The sequence below is a fragment of the Desmodus rotundus genome, chromosome 1 (assembly GCF_022682495.2).
Source record: "Desmodus rotundus isolate HL8 chromosome 1, HLdesRot8A.1, whole genome shotgun sequence".
In the NCBI taxonomy this organism is placed as follows: Eukaryota; Metazoa; Chordata; class Mammalia; order Chiroptera; family Phyllostomidae; genus Desmodus; species Desmodus rotundus.
Genome location: NC_071387.1, coordinates 133,341,836 through 133,363,376, shown reverse-complemented (window position 1 = coordinate 133,363,376; position 21,541 = coordinate 133,341,836). Strand labels below are relative to the sequence as shown.

General features: G+C 40.7%; 1 protein-coding gene across 1 annotated transcript in view; it reads right to left on the bottom strand.

Moving 5' to 3' along the window:
* Positions 1 to 2,459: 2,459 nt before the first annotated feature.
* Positions 2,460 to 21,541, bottom strand: part of ARPC1A (actin related protein 2/3 complex subunit 1A) — a 29,337-nt gene continuing 10,255 nt past the window's right edge. The window contains exons 4-10 of the mRNA XM_024571512.3: positions 15,800 to 16,022; positions 12,856 to 12,963; positions 10,575 to 10,787; positions 8,369 to 8,444; positions 7,957 to 8,150; positions 4,622 to 4,712; positions 2,460 to 2,871 (exon numbers count right to left, since the gene is read on the bottom strand). Of these exons, the coding sequence (XP_024427280.1) occupies positions 2,833 to 2,871; positions 4,622 to 4,712; positions 7,957 to 8,150; positions 8,369 to 8,444; positions 10,575 to 10,787; positions 12,856 to 12,963; positions 15,800 to 16,022 (944 nt within the window). The 3' untranslated portion in view covers positions 2,460 to 2,832. The remainder of the gene's footprint in view (positions 2,872 to 4,621; positions 4,713 to 7,956; positions 8,151 to 8,368; positions 8,445 to 10,574; positions 10,788 to 12,855; positions 12,964 to 15,799; positions 16,023 to 21,541) is intronic.

The window sequence follows — 21,541 nt, the reverse complement described above, 5'->3', positions numbered from 1 at the left end:
CTGTTGTGAGCAGTTAATGCCTATTGGTTGCTTACCTTGGTGCCTGGCACACTTAGTTATTTTTGCAGTGATGCATCAAGGCGTGGCTAAAGCACCCTTCCTCATGAACCCCCGCAGGTGACTGACTGTCTCCCTCAGTGGTTTTCACACTTTGTGCTCAGGACCACAGTGATATATATCGTGACCTAGTACGAACCTCTGTCTGTATCTGAAACATAAGTATTGTGAAACAATACTTTCTTTCTACATGTAATACACAATCTGTTATTTTCTTGTTTCATTTTTTTAAAAAAATGCGACATGACCTACTAAATTGATTTTTACAATCACTAATGGGCTCTGTCAATGTGAAAAACACTGCCCTAGAGCACTCTTCCTTCTCTGGGCCAACCTTGTGTATTAGTTCCCATTGCTGCTGTAGTGACTGTCACAAACAGGGCTGCTGTAAGCGACACAAATGGATTCTCACAGCTGTGGCCAGAAGCCCACAACCCATCTCAGCGGGCAGGTGGCATTCCTTCTGGTGGCGACAGAGAACTTGTTTCCGTGCTTTCCCAGCTAATACAGAGGCCCCCTGCATTCCTTGGATCCGTGGCCTTGTGACCCCCCAGCCTACGATTCCATCATTACATCTCTGACCCTCCTGCCTCCCTCTTGTAAGGATCCTTGTGATCGTATTGGGCCCACCTGCATCACCCAGGATACTCTCCCCATCACATCTTTAATTCAGTCCCATCTGAAAAGTTCACAGGTTCTGGGAATTAGGACCTGGACATCTTTGGAGGGAGGGATTATTCCACCTACCACACTTCATATAAATTATGCACTGATAATAACATAACCTTATGATTCATATATTGATCTGTACTATTCCACATGAGGTAGCTTTCACACACCTGGGGAACCCTGGGACTTCACATCATTGCCTCCAGAGTTGGCAAACACAGGAACTATTCCACTGGTGACGGCTGTTGGGCAAACTGAAGAGTTATGCCTAAGCATTGGGTTCTGAAGCTGCCCCCAGTTTTCTAAGCATAGTATTCTGGAAAGAACTATTCCATTTTTTCTTGTTAGCAAAATCCTTCATACACTGTTCCCAGGCCTACTAAGGGTCTCCAAGCCTATTATAGGGCCAGTGCTAAGCCTGAAAGCAAACCCTAGTTTTACTATCTAACAGGAATTACTAATCCTGTATCACCATTTTATGGGCAGGGAGACTGAGGTTCAGAGATGTTAATGATTGCTCAAGGTTACACAATTTGGCAGAAGTATAATTTGACATGAAATCCCACAGCTTCGAATCAAAGGGCTTCGGTGGCCACCTGGAAGCCCTCCAGATGGGCAGTCATTGTGGACCCCGGCCTGGCCTGAGTCTCAAAGGTAGGGTGAGAGGAGGGAGCTTCCACAATTTTAAGACCCCAGCTTCCATGACTGGGATGGGAGTCCTTCCATGGCTGAGAAATGACCCAGGTTTGCAAAAAGAAAAAGACTACTCTGGCTATGAAGTTCTTGGTAACAGTTCATAAATTACATTTTTTATTGCTGCTGTTTCTTTCATGGAATACAGGGTTTCTCTAAAAACCTCTGGGCTTGTTAATTTGTAATTTTTGGCCTGCCTTTGTCTTTCCTCTCTCTGTGAGGACAGCCTTGCTGGTGCACGGGGGCGAACACTTATATGCGAAGGAGCTACTGCCATCAGGTCCAGAGAGAACACAACAGCAAACAGGGAGAGGCAGGACCACCAAGCTGGCACCTCAGGAGCCGGATTCTCTCCTGGAGAGGAGTAATGTGTCCACGAGTCACCGAAAGGGCAGCAAAACTCTTCAGAGAATACCATGACGTCCTCTGAGAAGCACTGTTACCAGTGTCCTAAAGCTAGACTTGGGTTTCATTCACTGCCCTACTTCTCCTGGGCCAAGTGAGGTCAAGAATATGGCCATGCTCGAGGCCACTCTGTATTTCTTTACTTTGTTATTCATTTATATTTGCATCTCTCAAGAGTCTCTGCCTTGGAATGTCAAACTCCATGTTTAATTATGATGAAAATAACTTAGCCTGGGCACAGTAATCACTAAACCAAGATGATAATGTGTTCCTTTCCTCTTCTCACCGCACAGTATGTGCCTAGACGTGCCTATTTCTGTGGTTGCCCCTGCTGTGGGCCCAGGGCCCAGACCACGGGGTCTCAGAGTGGGCTCCCATTTGGGCTTGGCTGATTAATGGCAGTGGGTATCTCTGTTGCCTCGTGTGCAATGTGGGAACAATACATCTACTTTGCAAAAGTACTGCAATGCCAAAAGATAGCATTCAATAAATTGTTCTTTTGGTTGAAGAAAAAACACTTGTATTCAATTTAAGAAACTAATAATCTAAGACTTTATCTAAAAAACTAGTCTAAAGAAGAGCTGGCCCAGTTTTTCTACTAAAAACAGAAATATTATAAGGAAACAAAACCAAAAACACATTCAGTATTTTTATTTCATTTTTTTTAGCAATTTACATATCTCTCCACCTTTTAAGTTAGTGTGACAATTTTCCATAATAAACTACTAAAAGAGAAACTTTGGTCAAAAATGGAATGAAATAGCAAAAACAAAACCCCAAAAAATAAACAGACAAAAACCCAAAAAACAAACAAAACCCAGTCACTGCTTTTAAAAAAACCAACACTTTCACCAATTATATTCAAACAAAACCACACAAACAACATTTGCGAGATATGCGTCTTCAGTGTTTCCTTGTGGCTGGCTCTCCTCACCATCATGCAAATGGCGGAGCTGCCATGGGCAGTTTGTCAGTTTGTCACGCTGAATTTGGGAGGCTCCCTCAGCTTCACATTATCCGAAGGCCCTGGATGGAAGACTCTAAGGTCTTGAAAATGGCAGGAAGAACACTAATGGTTACTGAGGGTTGTCCATCCTGGCATTTTCCCCACAGTGCCATACCACTCCCCCACCCCTCCTTGGCTGAGGTGCAGGCTCCTTGATCCCACCCCCCCACCTCTGGCTCCAAATCTGAGACCCGCTCTCCCAGGACTCTGTCCAGCAGAGATTCTCTAGGACTGCTGGCTGTTCCAGGCCATGCATTTCCTGTCCCCACCCCCCCACCCCACAGGCTCTGGGCACATTCCTCTGTGTTCCTGGGACACACATCTCCTTATGTATGTCATTGGCCCTTAATGATCAGGGCCATCTGTGCACACATCCCTTGCCTCTTCACCACACTCTCTCTATATATGCCCTAATGGCAGGCACTTCTATGTTTCTGTAGGCCACACAGTAGCCAGCTGGCTGCACAACACAGCAGGTGCTCAAAGGAGGACGGATTGAAGAGAAAACTGCACTGCGACTTGCTAGCTTACACAAGTGCATCAAGAGAGAAAAGGAATGGCCTGAAGGATCAAAGAATAAAGGGCAGAGCTGTAACCACCCAGGTGGTGGGAACTACACATGCCTAGAGCTTAAAGTTGGTATGAAGGTGAAAAGTGGGTGTAGAGACTTTTAGAGAAAGGCAGTTTGTTTCTCCAGAATATTCTGGAAGCTTTTCCATACTATGTATTTGACCCAAGGAGGGGGAAAAAATAAACATCATGGAAAATGCACAACAGCAAAATTCTGTAGAGCTGCAGTGTAGAGTCCTCCTGGATTTATTACTACCCCCTTCTATCAGGCCTCCTAAATCTCTCTCCAGTCCAGAGCTTCCTGGCCACAACCCCTACCACAGCTGCAGTTCATATCCTCATCACTGGTTCGCTGGCCTCAACAGCCTCTGCCTGGAGCCCTCAGTTGCCTAGGCCACTCATGCCTTACAGCCAGGTGCTTTTACTTTGACTCCGGAACAGCTGCTAGCTGTCTGCAGACAAAGCCCAGCTTCCTCTCCCTGACTGTGCCACAGCTCTTTTTTTCTAGTTCCACCTTCTGCTTCTGTAGGACTCACACCACAGTCCAAACCCCTGGCAGTGCCTTGAATGCAGTGTGCACACTCTGAGCTCTGGGTCTGATCCGCACTGGCTGCTCTTGCAGCTTAGAATGCTTGTGCACCCTCTTTGTCCCCAACCATGTGTCCTGAAATCCCACTGCATCTAGAGAGGCAGCTTTTCCCCGCAGCACTGGCAGCCCATGCATCCTCCTAAATTCCTCAGTGTAAAAAGAGAGGCACTGGATTCTCTGCCGGAGCTCCACCCAATCCCCTCACCTTCCTCTCTCTCCTACCAGACAAGCCCCTCAGGGACTCCTTCATCTCAATATCCTCAGTGCCTAGCACCATGCCTCACACACAGAGGGCACTGGGTGAATGTTTATTAGATTAATTAGTGTAAACCATGAAAATACATCTATATAGTGAAACTCAGACTGGTGTCCAACACTGGGCCTGCTACAGAAACAACACGCAACATTTCCTCCATGAGTAGACGGCCATCTAGGAAGGAGTATCTATCTCATTGGAAAAGTGTGGTTTCCTCCTGCTAATGACTTTTAGGTTTTTAAAGACAACTACAGTCTAATGTCCTACATTTATGATTTGCATTGGCTTTGATATTTTGTTTCAAGAAATGAAAAACATTTTTCTCACAGGAAGAGTTTTAACACAAATAAGATTTGTTATAAAAGGCAGAAAATACCTTGAAATCCCAAATAGTCATGGCTCCATCAATGCCAGTAGTGCAAAACTTGCGACAATCTTGCTTGTCCACCTCATAAATAGATACTTGACTGAAAAAAGGCAAAAACAACAGATTGTAAGGTATGTGGTAGAACTGAGCCCCAACCTTCCTAATAGTGTAAGGGCATTTTAAGGAAACTGTCTATTAACTCCTGAATACCAAGTTTCTATTAATATTAGGCTGCAGCCATCTGACTCAGAAAATATGTATATGGCTTTTGACTCAGAAGAGGCGTAGGTGCGTGCCTCCCCTGTGCCACTGAAGTTTGATCCCAATGAAATCAAAGTTGTATACATGAGGTGGGGAAGTCACTGCTACATCTGTCCTGGCCCCAAGATCACCCCACTGGGCCTGTCTCCAAAAAAGGCTGGTGATGACATCATCAAAGCAACCAGTGATTAGAAGGGTCTGAAGATTACAGTGAAACTGACCATTCGGAACAGACAGGTCCAGATTGAGATGGTGCCTTCTGACTGTGCCCTGATCATCGAGGCCTTCAAAGAACCACCACGAGACAGAAAGAGGCAGAAAAACCCATTAAGCACAATAGAAGTATCACTCCTGATGAGATCGTCAACACTGCCTGACAGACATGGCACCGATCTTTAGCCAGAGAACTCTGTGGAACTATTAGAGAGATGCTGGGGATGGCCCAGTCTGCAGGCTGCAACACTGACGGCTGCTACCCTCATGACATCACAGATGATGTCAACATGGTGCAGAGGAGTGCCCAGCTAGTTAAGAACAACAAAGGAAAATATTTAAAGATCACTTGACAACCAATGGGAAAAAAAAGAGGAAACACACAAGTGCATTTTATTACCCGGTGCCCAGAAAAGACTGAAATGAGGGTGCAGTTAGGGACCTGCATTAATTAGTGACGTGGAGGAAAGACAATCCAGAGTGTGCAAACTGCCCAGGAGCAGGGTGAGGGCAGGACCGCAGCCATGACTGAAATGGAAACTGATTTAAAAAATTGTAGAGGCAGGATGAATTACAACCAAAATCCAACTGGTGTCAAACAAAAACTCCCAAATCACTCTCCAACAATCAGGGCACATAAGCCAACAGCTCTCCTTGCATTTGAAATTAATCATTATAAATGTCAGCAACAGTCAGGCAAAGCAGAGGAACAAATAAATGAAACAACTTGTCTCAGCTTAGTTATCTGAAAAACTTCCAAGAAAATCAATTCTGTAGCTTAGACAATATTTTTTTCCCTCCTCTTAAATGCCTAGAACATTCCCTCTAAGAAGGGATGGCAATGGCACATACCATCTGTTTCTGTACAGCCTGTGAGGTAAGAATGGATTTTACAATTTTAAATTACTGGAAAAAAACCACTATTATTTCATGACATGTGAAAATTATGTGAAATTCAAATTTCAGGTCCAGAGCATTTTACTGAAATACAGCCACGCTCATTTATTTACACATTGTCCATAGCAGCTTTTGTACTACACCGGAAGAGTTGAGTAGTTATGATGGAGACTGTATAGCGCCAAAAAGCCTAAAGTATTTACTATCTGGTTCCTTACAGAAGAATGTTGCTAACCTGTTCTGGGGCAAAGAGGACTTAGTATCTGCAAATAAAAGTAAACATGTCAATCTGCAAGGGTATATCATTTTATTTTTAACCTAAAAGTATCAGAGAGGCAATGAGAGCTGTTTCCTTTCTGATACTCAGTCTGCAGAGGAGCTTAAGAAAAATTCACAAGAAAGAACTTTGAAAGTCATTCAAGACAGAGAAGCTCGAAACTGTGATGAAAGTTTTGCTATTTCTCCAAGTTACTTCCTTTCAGTAGGGCACAGACATTTTCAGCCTACTTTAGGTCCAGTGGTCCCTTCCACTGAACATGATGAAAAGCACGACCTGAACTGATAATTCTCTCAAAGAGAAAGTCTAGAGGTTTCCATTATTCTTCACGCCACCATCATATTAAAAGTCTCTCAATATAAAAGGTCTAGTTAAAAAGAGAATATCCTATGGTACCCAACTCTGAACACAGTAACTTAAAATACCAAGAATATATTGCCCTGGCTGGCTTAGTGGGTTGAGTGCTGACCTGTGAACCAAAAGGTTATTGGTTCAATTCCCAGTCGGGGCACATGCCTGGGTTGTGGGCCAGGTCCCCAGTTGGGGGTATTCGAGAGACAACCAATTATATACTGATGTTTCTCTCTCTCTCTCCCTCCCTTCCCCTCTCTTTAAAAAAATACATAAATAAAATCATTTTTTAAAAAAGAATATATTGCATTTCCTGACTAGGTTTAAAAAAAATTAAGCTTTTTGGACTAAACACAGTTCTATTGTCTTACATAACCACATGTCCCTAATGAAAAATAAGAAATTCTTCAGCTTGTCATAATGATGCTAAGGAATTCTGTTTCTCCAATTAAAAAATCTTCTTACTTGTATATATTACTTGAAATTCATGGTTGAAATGGTAGCTAGAATTACCTTTTCAAACAGGATGTAACTAACCTTCCTGTTATTTTCACTACCAGAGGAATGTGATATTTGGAAAGGTCTTCTTTCATTCTCTCTTTTTGAACATTTTTTTTGCTGAATTTATTGGGGTGACATTGGTTAATAAAATTATATAGGTTTCAAGTGTACAATTCTATAATATATCATCTGTATATTGTATTGTGTGTTCACCGTCCAAAGACAAGTTTCCTTCCTTCACTGTATATCCCCCTCTGTACCCTCTTCTACCTCCTCCCACCCCGCTTTCCCTCTGGCAGTCACCATGCTGCTGTCTGTGTCTATGACATTTTTTTTTGTGGCTTAATCCCTTCGCCTTTTTCACCCAGCCCCTCAACACCCCTCCCTTCTGACAGCTGTCAGTCTGTTCTTTGTATCTATGAGTCTGTTTCTATTTTGTTCATTAGATTCCTTTTATTCTCAATCGAGTTTCTGAGAAAGCAAGCTCTGGGAAGAGATTGCACTGACAGTCCACACCAGCTCACACTCCTCTCGTGGGATGCCTTGTACTGTCTGCATCTTGAAGGACAGACTGACTAGGTGGATGTAGTTCACTCCCTATCATGAGCTGAAAATAAGAGCATAAAGTTGGGAAGCTACAAACTTCTTGCTCTCATTCCTGAAGGGATGTCTGGGCATGCAGTATACAGAACTTTCATAGAGACCCAATCAAGAAACAGAGGGAAAGAAGGGCATCTTGGTCACCTAAACACTTCTTTCCAGATGGCCAGGGTCCTGACTACAAGTGACATCCAGGAAATCAGATCCCAGCCCATAGGGCCCCAGGTGGCTGGGTGGCACCTACGTGATGCTATTCTGGTGCAGCGTCTCCAAGGCTGTATTGCGGTCCTCAGTTGTGGCCCTCTTGTCCATGTTGCGGAAGCGCTCCATGGCAGACATGTTGCGCTGGATGCTCTGTTTTGGAATATCTAGCTTGGAGACGAAAGTCAAGCAGCCACGGTCATCATAGTTAAAGAGCATTGGGCAGCAGTCATGGCCCTGAAACAAGATATTAGTCAGTCCCTGGAGAGTACACTGCCTACCTACCAACCCCTCAGCAGAACGTTCACAACCACAGCTATCTCTTACTCCTAAAGGCTAGCTCTATTTCTTCTAAGAGGCTATTCCACTTCGCGCTAGTGCTAGAGAACACATTGCTCCTGTTCTGGACAATTATATACAGTGTATTACAAGGAAAGATGAAGAGAAACACTTACCGCAGCTACAACGCTATTCTCTGAGACGAACGACACACTCAGGAGGGGCAGGAACTCTGTTTTCAGAGTTGAGACCCTGAACACAAGAACACTTGTTAAATGGAGAAAGAACAAACCATTCAGTTTCTTTATAGGTACAGAAGATGACAAAGGACCCATTCTCACAAGGACATTGCAGTATAAACGACTACTTATGTTTAAAAGGAGTCCCATGTCCTAGTCTTTCAGGAATCTCAGGCATGAGATGGCCCTGAGGTAACCTGCAGGAACTGAGGCCTTCCACTCCACTCCTCTCTCTAATGCCCCCCAGTCACAACAAAATGGTTTACACCTTGGTCCCCAGTAGGCCCTTGCTCTATCCCATCTCTGCCTTTGCTCCCACACCCCTTTACCACATGCTGTCTCTGCTCCTCTTGCTTATCCAAAGCCCACCCCAGTCTCTGAGGCTCAGCTCTAATTTGATCACCTCCATGAAGCTTTCCTGGGCCACAGTAGCCTAAAATGGCTTCTCCTTTATCTGACCTCCTAGAGTTCTTATTGTCACTCATGACTGAATGCCTTATTCTGCTATTTTATCCTCGTTTGTGCTTGCCATGGGTTCCGAGAGGGCTGGGACCACAAATGGTTAGGAATGCCTATTCTCTTTCCTCCACCAGGTACTGGGTTAAGAGCTAGGGCTACTGATGAACAAGACAAAGTCTTAGCCAGCCAGGAACTCACACACAAGAGGTGTGTGTATGGATACACATGCAGGCTTAATAAATGTACTAAGTATATAATTTAGTAATCTGCTCCAGTACCTACCCAAAAGGTTACACAGATATGGCAGGAAAACACACTGGTTGATGAATTAGGATCATATTACTTCATGTAAAAGATGATGCATTTTGAAAACTATGTCTCAAGAGACAACCTTCCCACCTCATATACCACTGATATTGGATTAAAGTCTTAACACTTTGTCTTAAGGCTTCACTGTGGAATACCTGGCTTTTACTATACGGAATATTTACATTTGAGAAAGGGAAGAATGGAAGACTTAATCTGACTTGCAGGACCATAAAAGCCAAATATAAATCAATACAAGGGTAGACAGGGGCTTATAATAAGCACATGCTAAGAGCTTATTAGGCATTATAATAAATTATACATGAATTAAATAACTACAACATGAAAACATTATTGAATGACAAAAGGCAAATTACTGTACAGAATGTATAGCATAGTTCCATTTGTGTTAAAAATCAAAAGTTGTATAAGTATCTCTATGTGTATAGAAATCTTCTAGAAGACTGACATTTATAATGAGGGAGTGTTTTAAAGAAACATAAAATTTAAAAATACTATTCAATTCGTTATGAAAATATATTCTCTCTGACGTGTCACTTTGTCATCACTGGACAGTAGAGGGAGCCAAAGTCACCTGATGTGACTGGTTTTCAGTATACAGGTTAAGTCAGGAAACCTTTTTTTTTTAAATCCTCAACTGAGGATATATTTATTAATTTTAGAAAGTGAGGAAGGGGGAGAGAGAGAGAGAAACATCAATGTCAGAGGGAAACACCAGTCGGTTGCCTCCCCTATGTGCCTCGACAGAGCAACCTAGGTATGTGTCCTGATTAAACCTGCGACCTTTGGGGGTATGGGATAACATTCCAACCAATTGAGCCACCTAACCAGGGAAAGTCAGGAGACCTTTAAAAGTAGGCTACCTTTGGCTATAAATGGAAAAGGATGCACAATGAAAGAAGATTCTTCCTCCAACATATGGTGAACAAATATGAATTCTGATGTCTAACAAGATGTCTAATGCTCTCCTTAAGGCTGAGCAGGCACAAATGAATCATCACAATCCCAGTTCTTCTAGCCTGTTATCAGAGGAACTGGCTTCAAGGTTTTAGTATTACTGAATAAAGTCCCAAATTAATGATTATTCACTGACTACACGGAGCAAGAACACATAATCTATTTAAGGAATCACTATTGGCATTTCCATTAAGAATTTGTTTCTGGAAGTGAGACCTAACTCTTTAAAATTGCCCCAAATGGACAATCTAACTATGTGTCTGTGACTTTAAAGGCTGCCTTGCAGTTCTCAGATTTTTATGCTTGTCCCTGTGCAAGTCCCCAGGGAAGGGCAGCCTTAGCCCAGCTGATGAGAGATTCTATTCCACTTCCTAACTCAAAACAAAAAGCAAATACTCACTGCACACTTTTTGAGGCATCAGCAACAGACACGGTGCTGTCGTGGCTGACCCAGGCCAGGCGGCTCCCACTGGCAGAGAAGCTGACGCCATGCACCCAGCCACCAGTGCCACTGCCACCAAACTCTGACATCAGCTGACCAAAAGGCATTTTGCTGCCCCAGGGCGTACTGGCTGGCTTTTCATCCACTTCTTTAATGTATGCAGAAAACACTCTGCAGTTTAAGGGGCAGGGAGAGAATGAAAAAGTAAATGAAAATATATGTATATTGAAATAGGCCACAGGCAACTGCCATAAGTTGTCCCAGAATACAAAGAGCAAAATATGACGGACAAGTTCAGGTACACAAACCTCTTATGACACAGAATGGTTCCAGGTTGCCTACAGGCCAATCCAAGTTTGGTAAATCCATACTCGATCAATGTATATTCACAGAGTGCTTATGATGTGTCACAGAAGTAATGAATACAAAAAGCCCTTTCCTCCAGGAGTGTATATTCTGGGGGAGGACTGTGCTGTCCCGCTCTCCCTTGCCCCTGGGAGATCTGGCTAAATGAGCACAGCATTCTTTCCTGTCTCTTTACTTCACCATCATTCTAGACACTAGTCCAGGACGCCCACACAGTCAAATGGTAGGTGAAAGGAAACTATTTGCCGCTCTGCAATAAACCAATGGTATAAACCCACTTAAAGGGACATCCAAAGAGAAAGCCAAGGGAGGCTGTGGGAAGAGCAAGCAGGCTTTCCCTAGTGCTGTCAGGCAGAGGGTTGTGTTCACTTGGCTCTGAGGCCTACTGCCCAGCCTTTGTGGCAGGTACAGTCTGGGATGAATTGGTTCCTTTACAGCCTGCTTATCAGTCTTTCTTTAATTCCTTGAGGTAGGAAGCAAAAGGGATAAAGAACAGCTAGGAATCTATCCTTTTAATCCCATTTGCTCTATCTACTTTGTAAAGCTTCTCTTCAAAAATTTCTGAACCTAAAGACTCCCTAAATGATCCAGAATATTTCCCCCCAAAATGACAATGGCAGCAGCAGTTCTGGAAGAGTCGGGGCATGAGAGAGGAGAAGGGCGCAATGAGCTATCTGTAAGTTCGATGATGTGACCATTTTAGAATCACTGTGCTTTAAGTCAGCATCACAGCGGCTACTACCTTAGTCATCTGAGTCCAGGAAAGAACAGGTGGTTCTCAGCTGCAAACTTGAGAGTGTGAACTGAACAGACCCATTCCCCAAGGAGCACGAGTCAAAGCAAAGTTTATTTCTGGAAATTATTATTAACAAAGGAATTGTAACCTATTTTCACAACCAGATTTTTAGACACAGCAAAATGACCCCGGTGGTATGGATCATTAACACTTAGCTCCATCTTCTAAGGGAGCTAGAATGATTTGGGGTAACATCACAAAAACAAAACTTTTAAATATCAAAAACTCTAGAGAATATCTATGTATCTTTTCTGTTACACTGGTTCTATGGTAGAATAACCAATATTTTTGCAAAAAGTGCTTTGACACTACTGAATCCCCTTCCCACAAACTGCCACATACATTAAAAACCAAAACAACCCAAAACAAAAAATTCTTGAGTATTCATGGATATAAATCACTAGCTAGGTTTTCTGGATATTCTCCATATAGCCTACTAAAGAAAGATGCATCCCATCTCCCAACCCACCACAGAGTCAACATGAAGCAACACTTATTTGCTTTCCTTTTGGCTAAAGGAAAAAAAAAAAAAAAGCCTTGCTGATGAAGAATAACTTTAAAAAAAGCAATTACTTGTATGAACCTTAAAGCTCTTTGCCAAGTGGCTGTGTTTCTTTTAGCCTCATGCTACTGACAAAAAGCTTTAACTGAAAATGAATGGCACAGTAACAGCTCAGCAGTATACTGTTCAGCTATGTTTTATTAATCTTACTTTCATACTGGCATTTGCGGAGTCTGCTGCCTGGGTTATAAAATGAGAAATAACATTGCAGTTGAGGGAGGGGGAGAGGAGGAAAACACTGCCCCTGCTCCAAACCATGGATGTTTTGCCTAAGGAAAACTTCCCTGTCCCCACCCTTGCATCTCCCTTCTACCAAACTTCCAAGTCTACTTATTTCTACGTCAGTGATTTATGCACTTGCTTTAAGTTCCTCTTCTAGATTACAAGCTCTTTTCATATCTCTGAGTCCCTTATGGTGCTTGGCAGAGTACCTTGCAAAAAGGGACCTTAAAAATATTTGTTCAAAGATGAACAATGAACAGCTTAAGTGTGTCTGCCAATTCTCATGTTCCCACCTGCATTTGAAATCACATGATCCTGCTGCCAGCAAAACATTGTTGGGATGCCAATCCAAGCTGAGGACTGTGGAGCGAATCGGCTTTTTAATGTGCTTGCTTACCCACCTACAAAAGGAGAAAATCCATTTTAGTTTATCCACAAATCAAACAATCCCCAAATGACCTACAAAACACCAATGCACCCTGGCTAGTGTGGCTCAGTGGATTGAGTGCCAGCCTCAAAGTGTCACTGGTTCGATTCCCAGTCAGGGTACATGCCTGGGTGGCGGGCCAGGCCCCCAGTAGGGGGTGTGCAAGAGGCAACCCCACATTGATGTTTTTCTCCCTTTCTTCCTTCCTCCCTTTCCCTCTCTCTAAAAATAAATTAATTAAAAAACAAAAACAAAAACAAAAAAACTCCAATGCATGATTCTTATGTGTCTACCAGGTCTCCTGCCAGAGAGAAGGTGCATTTCTAGAGGAAGACAGGAAGAATCACAGATAGTCCCTTCCATTTTCCTGTCTTTTAGGTCTTGACATTCTCTTCAGGGCAACCAGTTCTGAACTTTTCCAGTTACCAGGGGATCCTCTTTAGTAAGCATATTTATGGATAAACTCTGGTACTGTTCCATGGAGTTTCAGATTTCCTGAGACTTTAACCATTTTTTTTAAAGAGTGGGGAAGGCAGGGAGAGAGAGAGGGAGAGAAACAATTGGTTGCCTCTTGCACACCCCCAACTGGAGACCTGGCCAGCAACCCAGACATGTGCCCTGACTGGGAATCAAACCAGAGACCTTTCAGTTTACAGGACAATATTCCAAACAACTGAGCCACACTGGCCAGGGCAAAAATTACTTGAATTTTTATTCTACATATTCAGTAATTTGTTATTTCATTTTAGGTTAAGTTTGCATTGTAAGATAGCTTAACTTCCTTTCTAAGTTTCCAATGCTAAATACAATAAACTTCCTGAAGCTGCAAATTCTTTTTAACTTTTTCCACAGAGAAAACACAACCAAGAAATCAACAGAACCTCTTTTTGGAGATTAACCTGTAATTCTCTAGCTCCACTTAAAGAGTTTATTTATGTCTAAAACCAGTCATTATTCTGGCATAACTAAATCAACTTCTACCCTTAAACTGCTGCTTAAAAATCAATCATGTTCTGTTGTTCAGGAGGCAGAGACTTAATATTGTACCAAATGTCCTTTCTTGAAAGCTATTTTTCTCAGTGGATTGAGTGCCAGCATCTTTCTCTTAGGAACCCATCTGAAAAATTTCATTCTGAAAACCACACAATATTCTAACTTATTTAATAATATAGTTACTTTAAATTAAAGACTTAGAGTTTGTTTTATTTATTTATTTTTTAAATCCTCACCCAAGGACATTTTTTTCATCGCTTATTTTTTTATAAGAAAATTTGATTTGTTTTTTTTTAGTTCTTTCTTTCTTGTTGTTCAAGTACAGTTGTCTCCATTTCCCTCCCGCTACTCCCCCCAGCCTCAGTCATCCCCACTTTCCACTTTTTCATTGCTTTTAGAGAGGGAGGAAGGAAGGGAGAGAGGTAGGGAAGGAGGGAAGGAGGGACAGGGAGCAGTGAGGGCAGGGAGAGAAAGAGAGAAAGAGAGAGAGAAAGAGAAACATTGACTGGCTACCTTCTCGTACACACCGCAACCAGGGATGGAGGAACCCACAATCTGGGTATGTGCCCTGACTGAAAATCAAGCCTAGGACCTTTTGGTTTATGGGACAACCCTCCAACTAACTGAGCTACACCAGCCAGATAGAGGTACTTTTAAAGTAGTCTCATCATACCAGTAAAATATTGTTCCCTAGCTGAAAAACTCACCTGCAGCTTGTTCATATGACAACACTGTGTACTACAGTAAAGCTCAATTTACCTATATTTGATACTACTTTTTAATGAATAAAAATGTAAACAATCGCTGACATTGGTTACTTAGAAAGAAAAATTGTTTCATGCCTATTTGTTACAGTGAATTTTCTAAATGATTTTTAGCAGGCAATATTTTGTTAGCCTTAATTTTACACATGCTTAAAAGAAAAATGCATACCTTAAATTCACAATTCAATCTTGCTGCAAATTCAGACTTTCTGTTCAAATTAATCAAAATTTCCAAGGTTTTACTAAGTTACAAAGTGTAATATGATAGCCCCTTTTCAGCAGAAAGCAAACAGTAACACTAACACAAAGAGTAATGCGTACTCTGCTGTTTTTAGTGCAAATGCACACTGCCAGTTTTGTACTGACAGTGCCATACAGAGGGGTGCTAAATACCCTTTCTGAGTCCACGTCAGGTAGAGCAGAGTTGTTTTCTTATTAAAGTAAGCAAGAAGGAGTAAAGTAAGTTACTTAGCCATAAAATAAACCTCTGCATTTTGACTGGCTTAGCTACAAGTAATTTATAAAAAAATGTTCAACAGGCTGATTATATTTCCAAGATCCTGGCCAATTTTTACTTCAATGGCTTCAACAAGTAAATCATTATACCAAGGCACAGATTTGGTTAGCAAATAAACTTTAAAGAAAGGAGAACACTGTTATCTGTAGGAATCCTAGATATTTTAAGTGAATAGAGATTAAAAAAATTATATCTTAGGATACTGAGAATCTTTCAAGTTTATACATCAGAGTAAGAAAACAGCAATTTGGATTGTAGAGAGTCAGAAAAGTAGTACTAGCTTATAGAACAATTTAGGGGATCAGACCATGGAAACCAAAGCTCCATATGAGAAAGATGGAGATTTGACTCAAAATGCATATAAGAAGGAAAAATGCTCAATTAGAGAGAATGGAAAAGTTTAGTGGAAAAAAACCTCCAGATGAAGTAAAACTGAAGTTATCCCCTTCACCCAGGGTCTCAAAACATCACCAAGAACACAGCAATCCAAATGTATGACTGCATAGAGAAATAAAAAATACTCAGATGTTGCTCACCAGTCATTTTCAGACTCGAAGTAACAAACTGAAATGAGTCGTGCTCCACTTCCCACAGCAAATTTGTTCTCTAGTGGGGACCACTTGACAAAAGTTGCTGCACGATTAATTCTCAGGATCACCAGGGTTGGCTTCCAGACACCATCTTTTTGACTCCAGACATAGGCATTGCGGTCTGCTCCACAAGTGACGATGCGGTCGCTCTTGGGAGCCCAGTCGATACCTGAAAGTGAGACATGGCATCATCTGCTCTGCCTGGGTCAATGAAAACTGACATGCACAGGCAGTTAGGCAGAACAGAACTGTTTTATAACTGCAGAGGTTGCAAAACTAAGCAGGGATATTCTTCCACCCATTCACAGGTCTAAAGATATCTGGTCTGAAGACCTTGATCTTTCCTCTAAGATCTTTTTCTTTTGTTTGAGAGTACCTTTATTATTCATTAACACACCTAATTCAGTTACATTAACTGAAAGTCTGCCATATGACATCCAAATAAAACATCATACAGGATAAATAAAAATAATTTTTAGTTTTTAGAGGGACAAATATATGTTGTATTTCATTATATATTCTTCTGAAGGTATCTGTCATTTAAACGAACCTAAATACCTTTTCTGTATGACACAGGTTGTATGAAAGAGTCCTTGAGTATCTTTGTATCTAAAACTAGGAAGAGATCTACATATATACCTAAATGTAAAGTTTATTTTTCTTTTTTGACTAGACTTTTACTTACTTGATGCCTCTGTGAAGGATCCCAAAATCAGTCAGTTTATAATATATCAAAAGTAAAAGCTGCTATGACTCAGTCACTTTACAGCTACTGATGAGGTATTTTCTATAAATATAATTTCATACCGAAGTTATACAAATATTAATGAATTTTTATTATAGATATCTCCCTAAAAATAATTAACATTCTTAACATTTATATGGAAACAGGTAAGGTGAATATAAATAAAAATCTCCACTGGTCATGTATCATATTGAGTTAGCAGTATGAAGAGTTTATTCATTCATCTACAGAACATGCCAGCACAGTTATCTGCACCATTGGAAGGAAAAAGACATGAGGGAGTGTGCTCTAAGTGATGTGTATTTTCATTATAAATCCATTCATTACAGGATACTTTTGCAGCCCTCTTTATTAGATTTAAAATTTTAGATTTAAAATCTAAATGTAGTTAAAAGTTTATTTTTAACTACAAAAGCAAAACCCACACATTGTTATGAGATAAACATCACAATGGAACATTCAGAAAATCAATAAAGCCCTGCCCTGTTCTTTATGTCCCATACACTCCTTCCCCCAAATATTAATATTTTGGCAAACATACTCTCTTGCTTTTTACAAATTAGTAGTGATTATTCATTATTTCAGAACATTGATGTTATCATCATAATTTCCCAGACATCCCACAGTTGAACATTTTGCTAGTTTCCAATCACTTATTAAGACAGATAAAATAAGAATAAACATTCAGGCACATATCTTTTTGCCCTGGTTAAAATTATCCCTTTATGATAAAAATCCCAGATTATTTTTAATGCATGTATTGTTTCTCTAACTTGATTATAAGCTTCTTGACCACAGGAAGCAATTCTCTGAATCAACTGTGGTGGGCAGACTGTAGGGTGGTCTGTGATACTGCCTGCTAGTGTTCATGCCTCTTTGCGGTCCCCTCTCCACAGGTGTGGGCAGGACCGGCAACTTGGTTTTAACCAACAGAATTCAGGAGAGGTGATAAGATGTATATGATTACTGCATAAGATCACAGAAGGATGTGCCCCCCCCCAAAAAAAAACCCCCACCCCCACAAAACATAACGTGCCACCCCTCTTGCTAGAGATACTCATACTCATTCTCCATTGCTGGCTTTTGAAGAAGCAAGCTGCCATGAATCTTACAGTTGCAAGGAAATGAATTGTTCTACCAACAGCCTGAAGGAGCTTGGAAGTGGATCCTTCCCTGACTGAGCCTCTGATGAGAAATCACCCCTGACTGACACCTTATTTATAGCTTGTGAGACCCAAAGCAGAATCCCAGAGAAGCCAGGCCCTCACTCTTTTTCTTTTTTGTAACTTTTTAGAGAAACGTTGTTGCCTCTTGCACACACCCAGACCAGGGAACAAACCCACAACCCAGGCATGTGCCCTGACCACGAATTGAACCCCCAGCCTTCTGATGCATGGGACAATGCTGCAAACAACTGAGCCACACTGGCCAGGGCAGGTCCTGACTCTTGAGCCACAAAGACTGTGAGATGACAAATGTGTGACTTAAGCAGCTAAGTCTATAGTATTTGTTACACAGCAATAGAAACCTAATATATCCTCTAGTATCCAGAATATTGCCATGTAAGAGAAAGCTTACTGATTTTGTAATGATTTTGACAATCTCAAATTTCACCTCTTATTCCATATGACCACCACTCTAATTAAACACATGTGTTTGATAAGAATTACCGAGGTATTTAAACATGAGGCACTTAATTTAAAAAATCAGTATACCCTTACTATTTCAGAAAATTATAAGGAACTGCCTTCTGCTGAGTTTTATAGTTCCAAGTCTACTGCTATAGCTACATCTTTCATTTGAATTTGAAAGCAGTAAAACGAGTCATAGCCTCAAATTGTCATACTTTAGATGACAACGGCCTTTAGCTCTTTAAATACACATTTGTTAAAGAGATGTGAAGAGAAAATATTCAGTAAAAGGCAAATTTTCATCCTACTGATTTAGCTTTGCATCTTTTTTTCTATTTTCCTGCCATTAGAAGACTTGAAAGAAAAGGAGGGAAATCAAGCATCTATTCTGTCTTTCCTATACTAACTACACCTCAGGCTAACTAAACAGTAGATGAGATAGCATTTTTCATAAATGTATTCCAGCTGATAGAAAAGAAATGATAGATTTAGAATATCACTACACTGCAGACATTATTAAATTAATGGATATGGGCACTGATCATCAATAGTTGCTACATCACAGAAAGAAAGACAACTAAACATCGTGTATCTTTGATGGAAGAACCTACCATCACCTAACTCAACTAGCAATTTATAGGAAATACAGAGGACAGAGAATATGTAAAACATCATGGGGTTGCAATCTGTGGAATCTAGGCTGTGGAGAACACTGTATAGGACAAACAATCTGATTTTCAATTTTATTAACAAATAAATTGCAAAGGAAAAGAAAGAAAGGGAACCTATAAACAAAAGACTTAGATACATCAACTAATCACAACCACATGTGTATCTTCTTAGGATCCCAATTAAAACAAAATATTGTATTGGTTATTAGTGAAGCGTCCTTATCTTTTAGAGATACAAACTGAAATACTGGGATGTCTGGGATGTGCTTCAAAATAGTACAGGAAGGGAGTTAAGAACAAGATTGGCTGTGACTTAATAATTGTTGAATCTGGATGATGAGTATACAGGGGCTCATTACAACTGTTGTCTATTTTTGTTATCTGCTTAAAACTGTTCATGGTTAGTGTTGTTGTTTTTATTTTAAAGAGAGTGATTAAACATTTAACACAAAAGAATAAACTCACGGAAAAAAACACTAGGACTCTGATATCCCTTTGATGTTTGCCATACTCTTTTTCTCTGCAGTACTGACTAGTGTTTTATTCTAGAAAGCTTCAGAAGATCATTTTTCTTTTTCTGTAGTTAACTGTCTTTCTGAGGAAATAAGTTTGATCCTTGGTCTCCTGCCACAGAATTATATTAGGATTTTTCCAACAACATTTTTTTACAACCCAAAAGAATATCATTTGAGCATTTGGACAGAAAACAGGGCCAAGTTCAAAGGATTCCAAAAACGAAGCAGGGAAAAAAGGACACAACTAAATATTTCATTTTTTTTGGCTATCTCTTTGGTCTTTCATTTTAGCCCTTTCTCACTTAAAAGTACTTCCTAATGCCAAATACCCAATGTAAAATATAAGTGTTATTATTTTCAGGTCATAAGGTCACTGGCAAAGAGACTAATGAAAGTAGGCCAAACCTAATAGAAATAAGGATGTGGGAAAGCAATAGCAACAAAAATAGAAATTATGTCCTTGGTGCTGATTTGGTAATATGAAGTCAGTCAGCTCAGCGTGCTTACTAGCATTACATACAAATTCTGGTAAAAGCAAAAAGGGATGGTCACAAGTTTTTGCTGGGAACAAATGATCTAGATACACCAACACAGAGCTCAGAACAATGGGGAATGTAAAAGAAAGCTGCAAGAGTTACATGATATGATGAGATTTTGGTAGCATTTAAAAATACTAGCCAATAGTACTACAGATTGCTTATGAATACACACACACATGTGTATATAAAACTATTAAACATGGGACAATATCATACTAAATTATAGGCTACCTTTTTTTTAGTATATTTTACTGATTATGCTACTATAGTTCCATTTTTTTCCTCCCCTTTATCCCCCTCCGCCCTTTAACCCCCGATCCCTCCAGCACTTCCACTCCCTCCTGCACTCCTGCTCCCTCCAACATACCCCCCCCCCTTAGTTCATGTCCATGGGTCATACATATATGTTCTTTGGCCTCTTCATTTCCTGTACTATTCTTTTTTTTTTTAAAGATTTTATTTATGTATTTTTAGAGAGAAGGCAAGGGAGAGAGAAAGAAACATCTATGTGTGGTTGCCTCTTGAGTGTCCCCCACAGGGGAGTTGGCCCGCAACCCAGGCATGTGCCCTGATTGGGAATCGAACCAGCAATCCTTTGGTTCACAGGCCAGTGAGCCACACCAGTCAGGGCCCCCCTATACTATTCTTAACTTCCCACTGTCTATCTTCTACCTACCATTTATGCTTCTTATTCCCTGTACCTTTTCCCCCATCCTTCCGCTCCCCCTCCCCACTGATAACCCTTCATGAGATCTCCATTTCTGTGATTCTGTTCCTGTTCTAGTTATTTACTTAGGTATTTTTTTTTTTAGGTTCAGTTTTTGACAGTTTTGAGATTGTTGTCATTTCACTGTTCATAGTTTTGATCTTCTTCTTTTTCTCAGATAAGTCCCTTTAACATTTCATATAATAAAGTCTTGGTGATGATAAACTCCTTTAACTTGGCCTTATCTGGGAGGTCTTTATCTGCCCTTTCATTCTAAATGATAGCTTTGCAGGATAGAGTAATCTAGGTTGTAGGTCCTTGCTTTTCATGACTTCGAATACTTCTTTCCAGCCCCTTCTTGCCTGTAAGGTTTCTTTTGAGAAATCACTGATAGTCTTATGGGAACTCCTTTGTAGATAACTGTCTCCTTTTCTCTTGCTGCTTTTAAGATTCTCTCTTTATCTTGGTTAATGTAATTATGATGTGCTTTGGTGTGTGCTTCCTTGGGTCCAACTTCTTTGGGACTCTCTGAGCTTCTTGGACTTGCATGTCTAGTTCCTTCACTAGACTGGGGAAGTTTTCCTTCATTATTTTTTCAAATAAGTTTTCAATTTCTTGCTCCTCCTCTTCTCCTTCTGGCACCCCTATGATTCAGATGTCAGAATGTTTAAAGTTGTTCCAGAGGTTCCTAAGTCTCTCCTCATTTTTTTGAATTCTTGTTTCTTCATTCTGTTCCAGTTGAATATTTATTTCTTCCTTCTGGTCCAAACCATTGATTTGAGTCCCGGTTTCCTTCCCTTCACTGTTGGTTTCCTGTATGTCTTGCCTTATTTCATTTTGCATAGCCTGTAATTCTTCGTCTATTTTGCAACCCAGCTCAA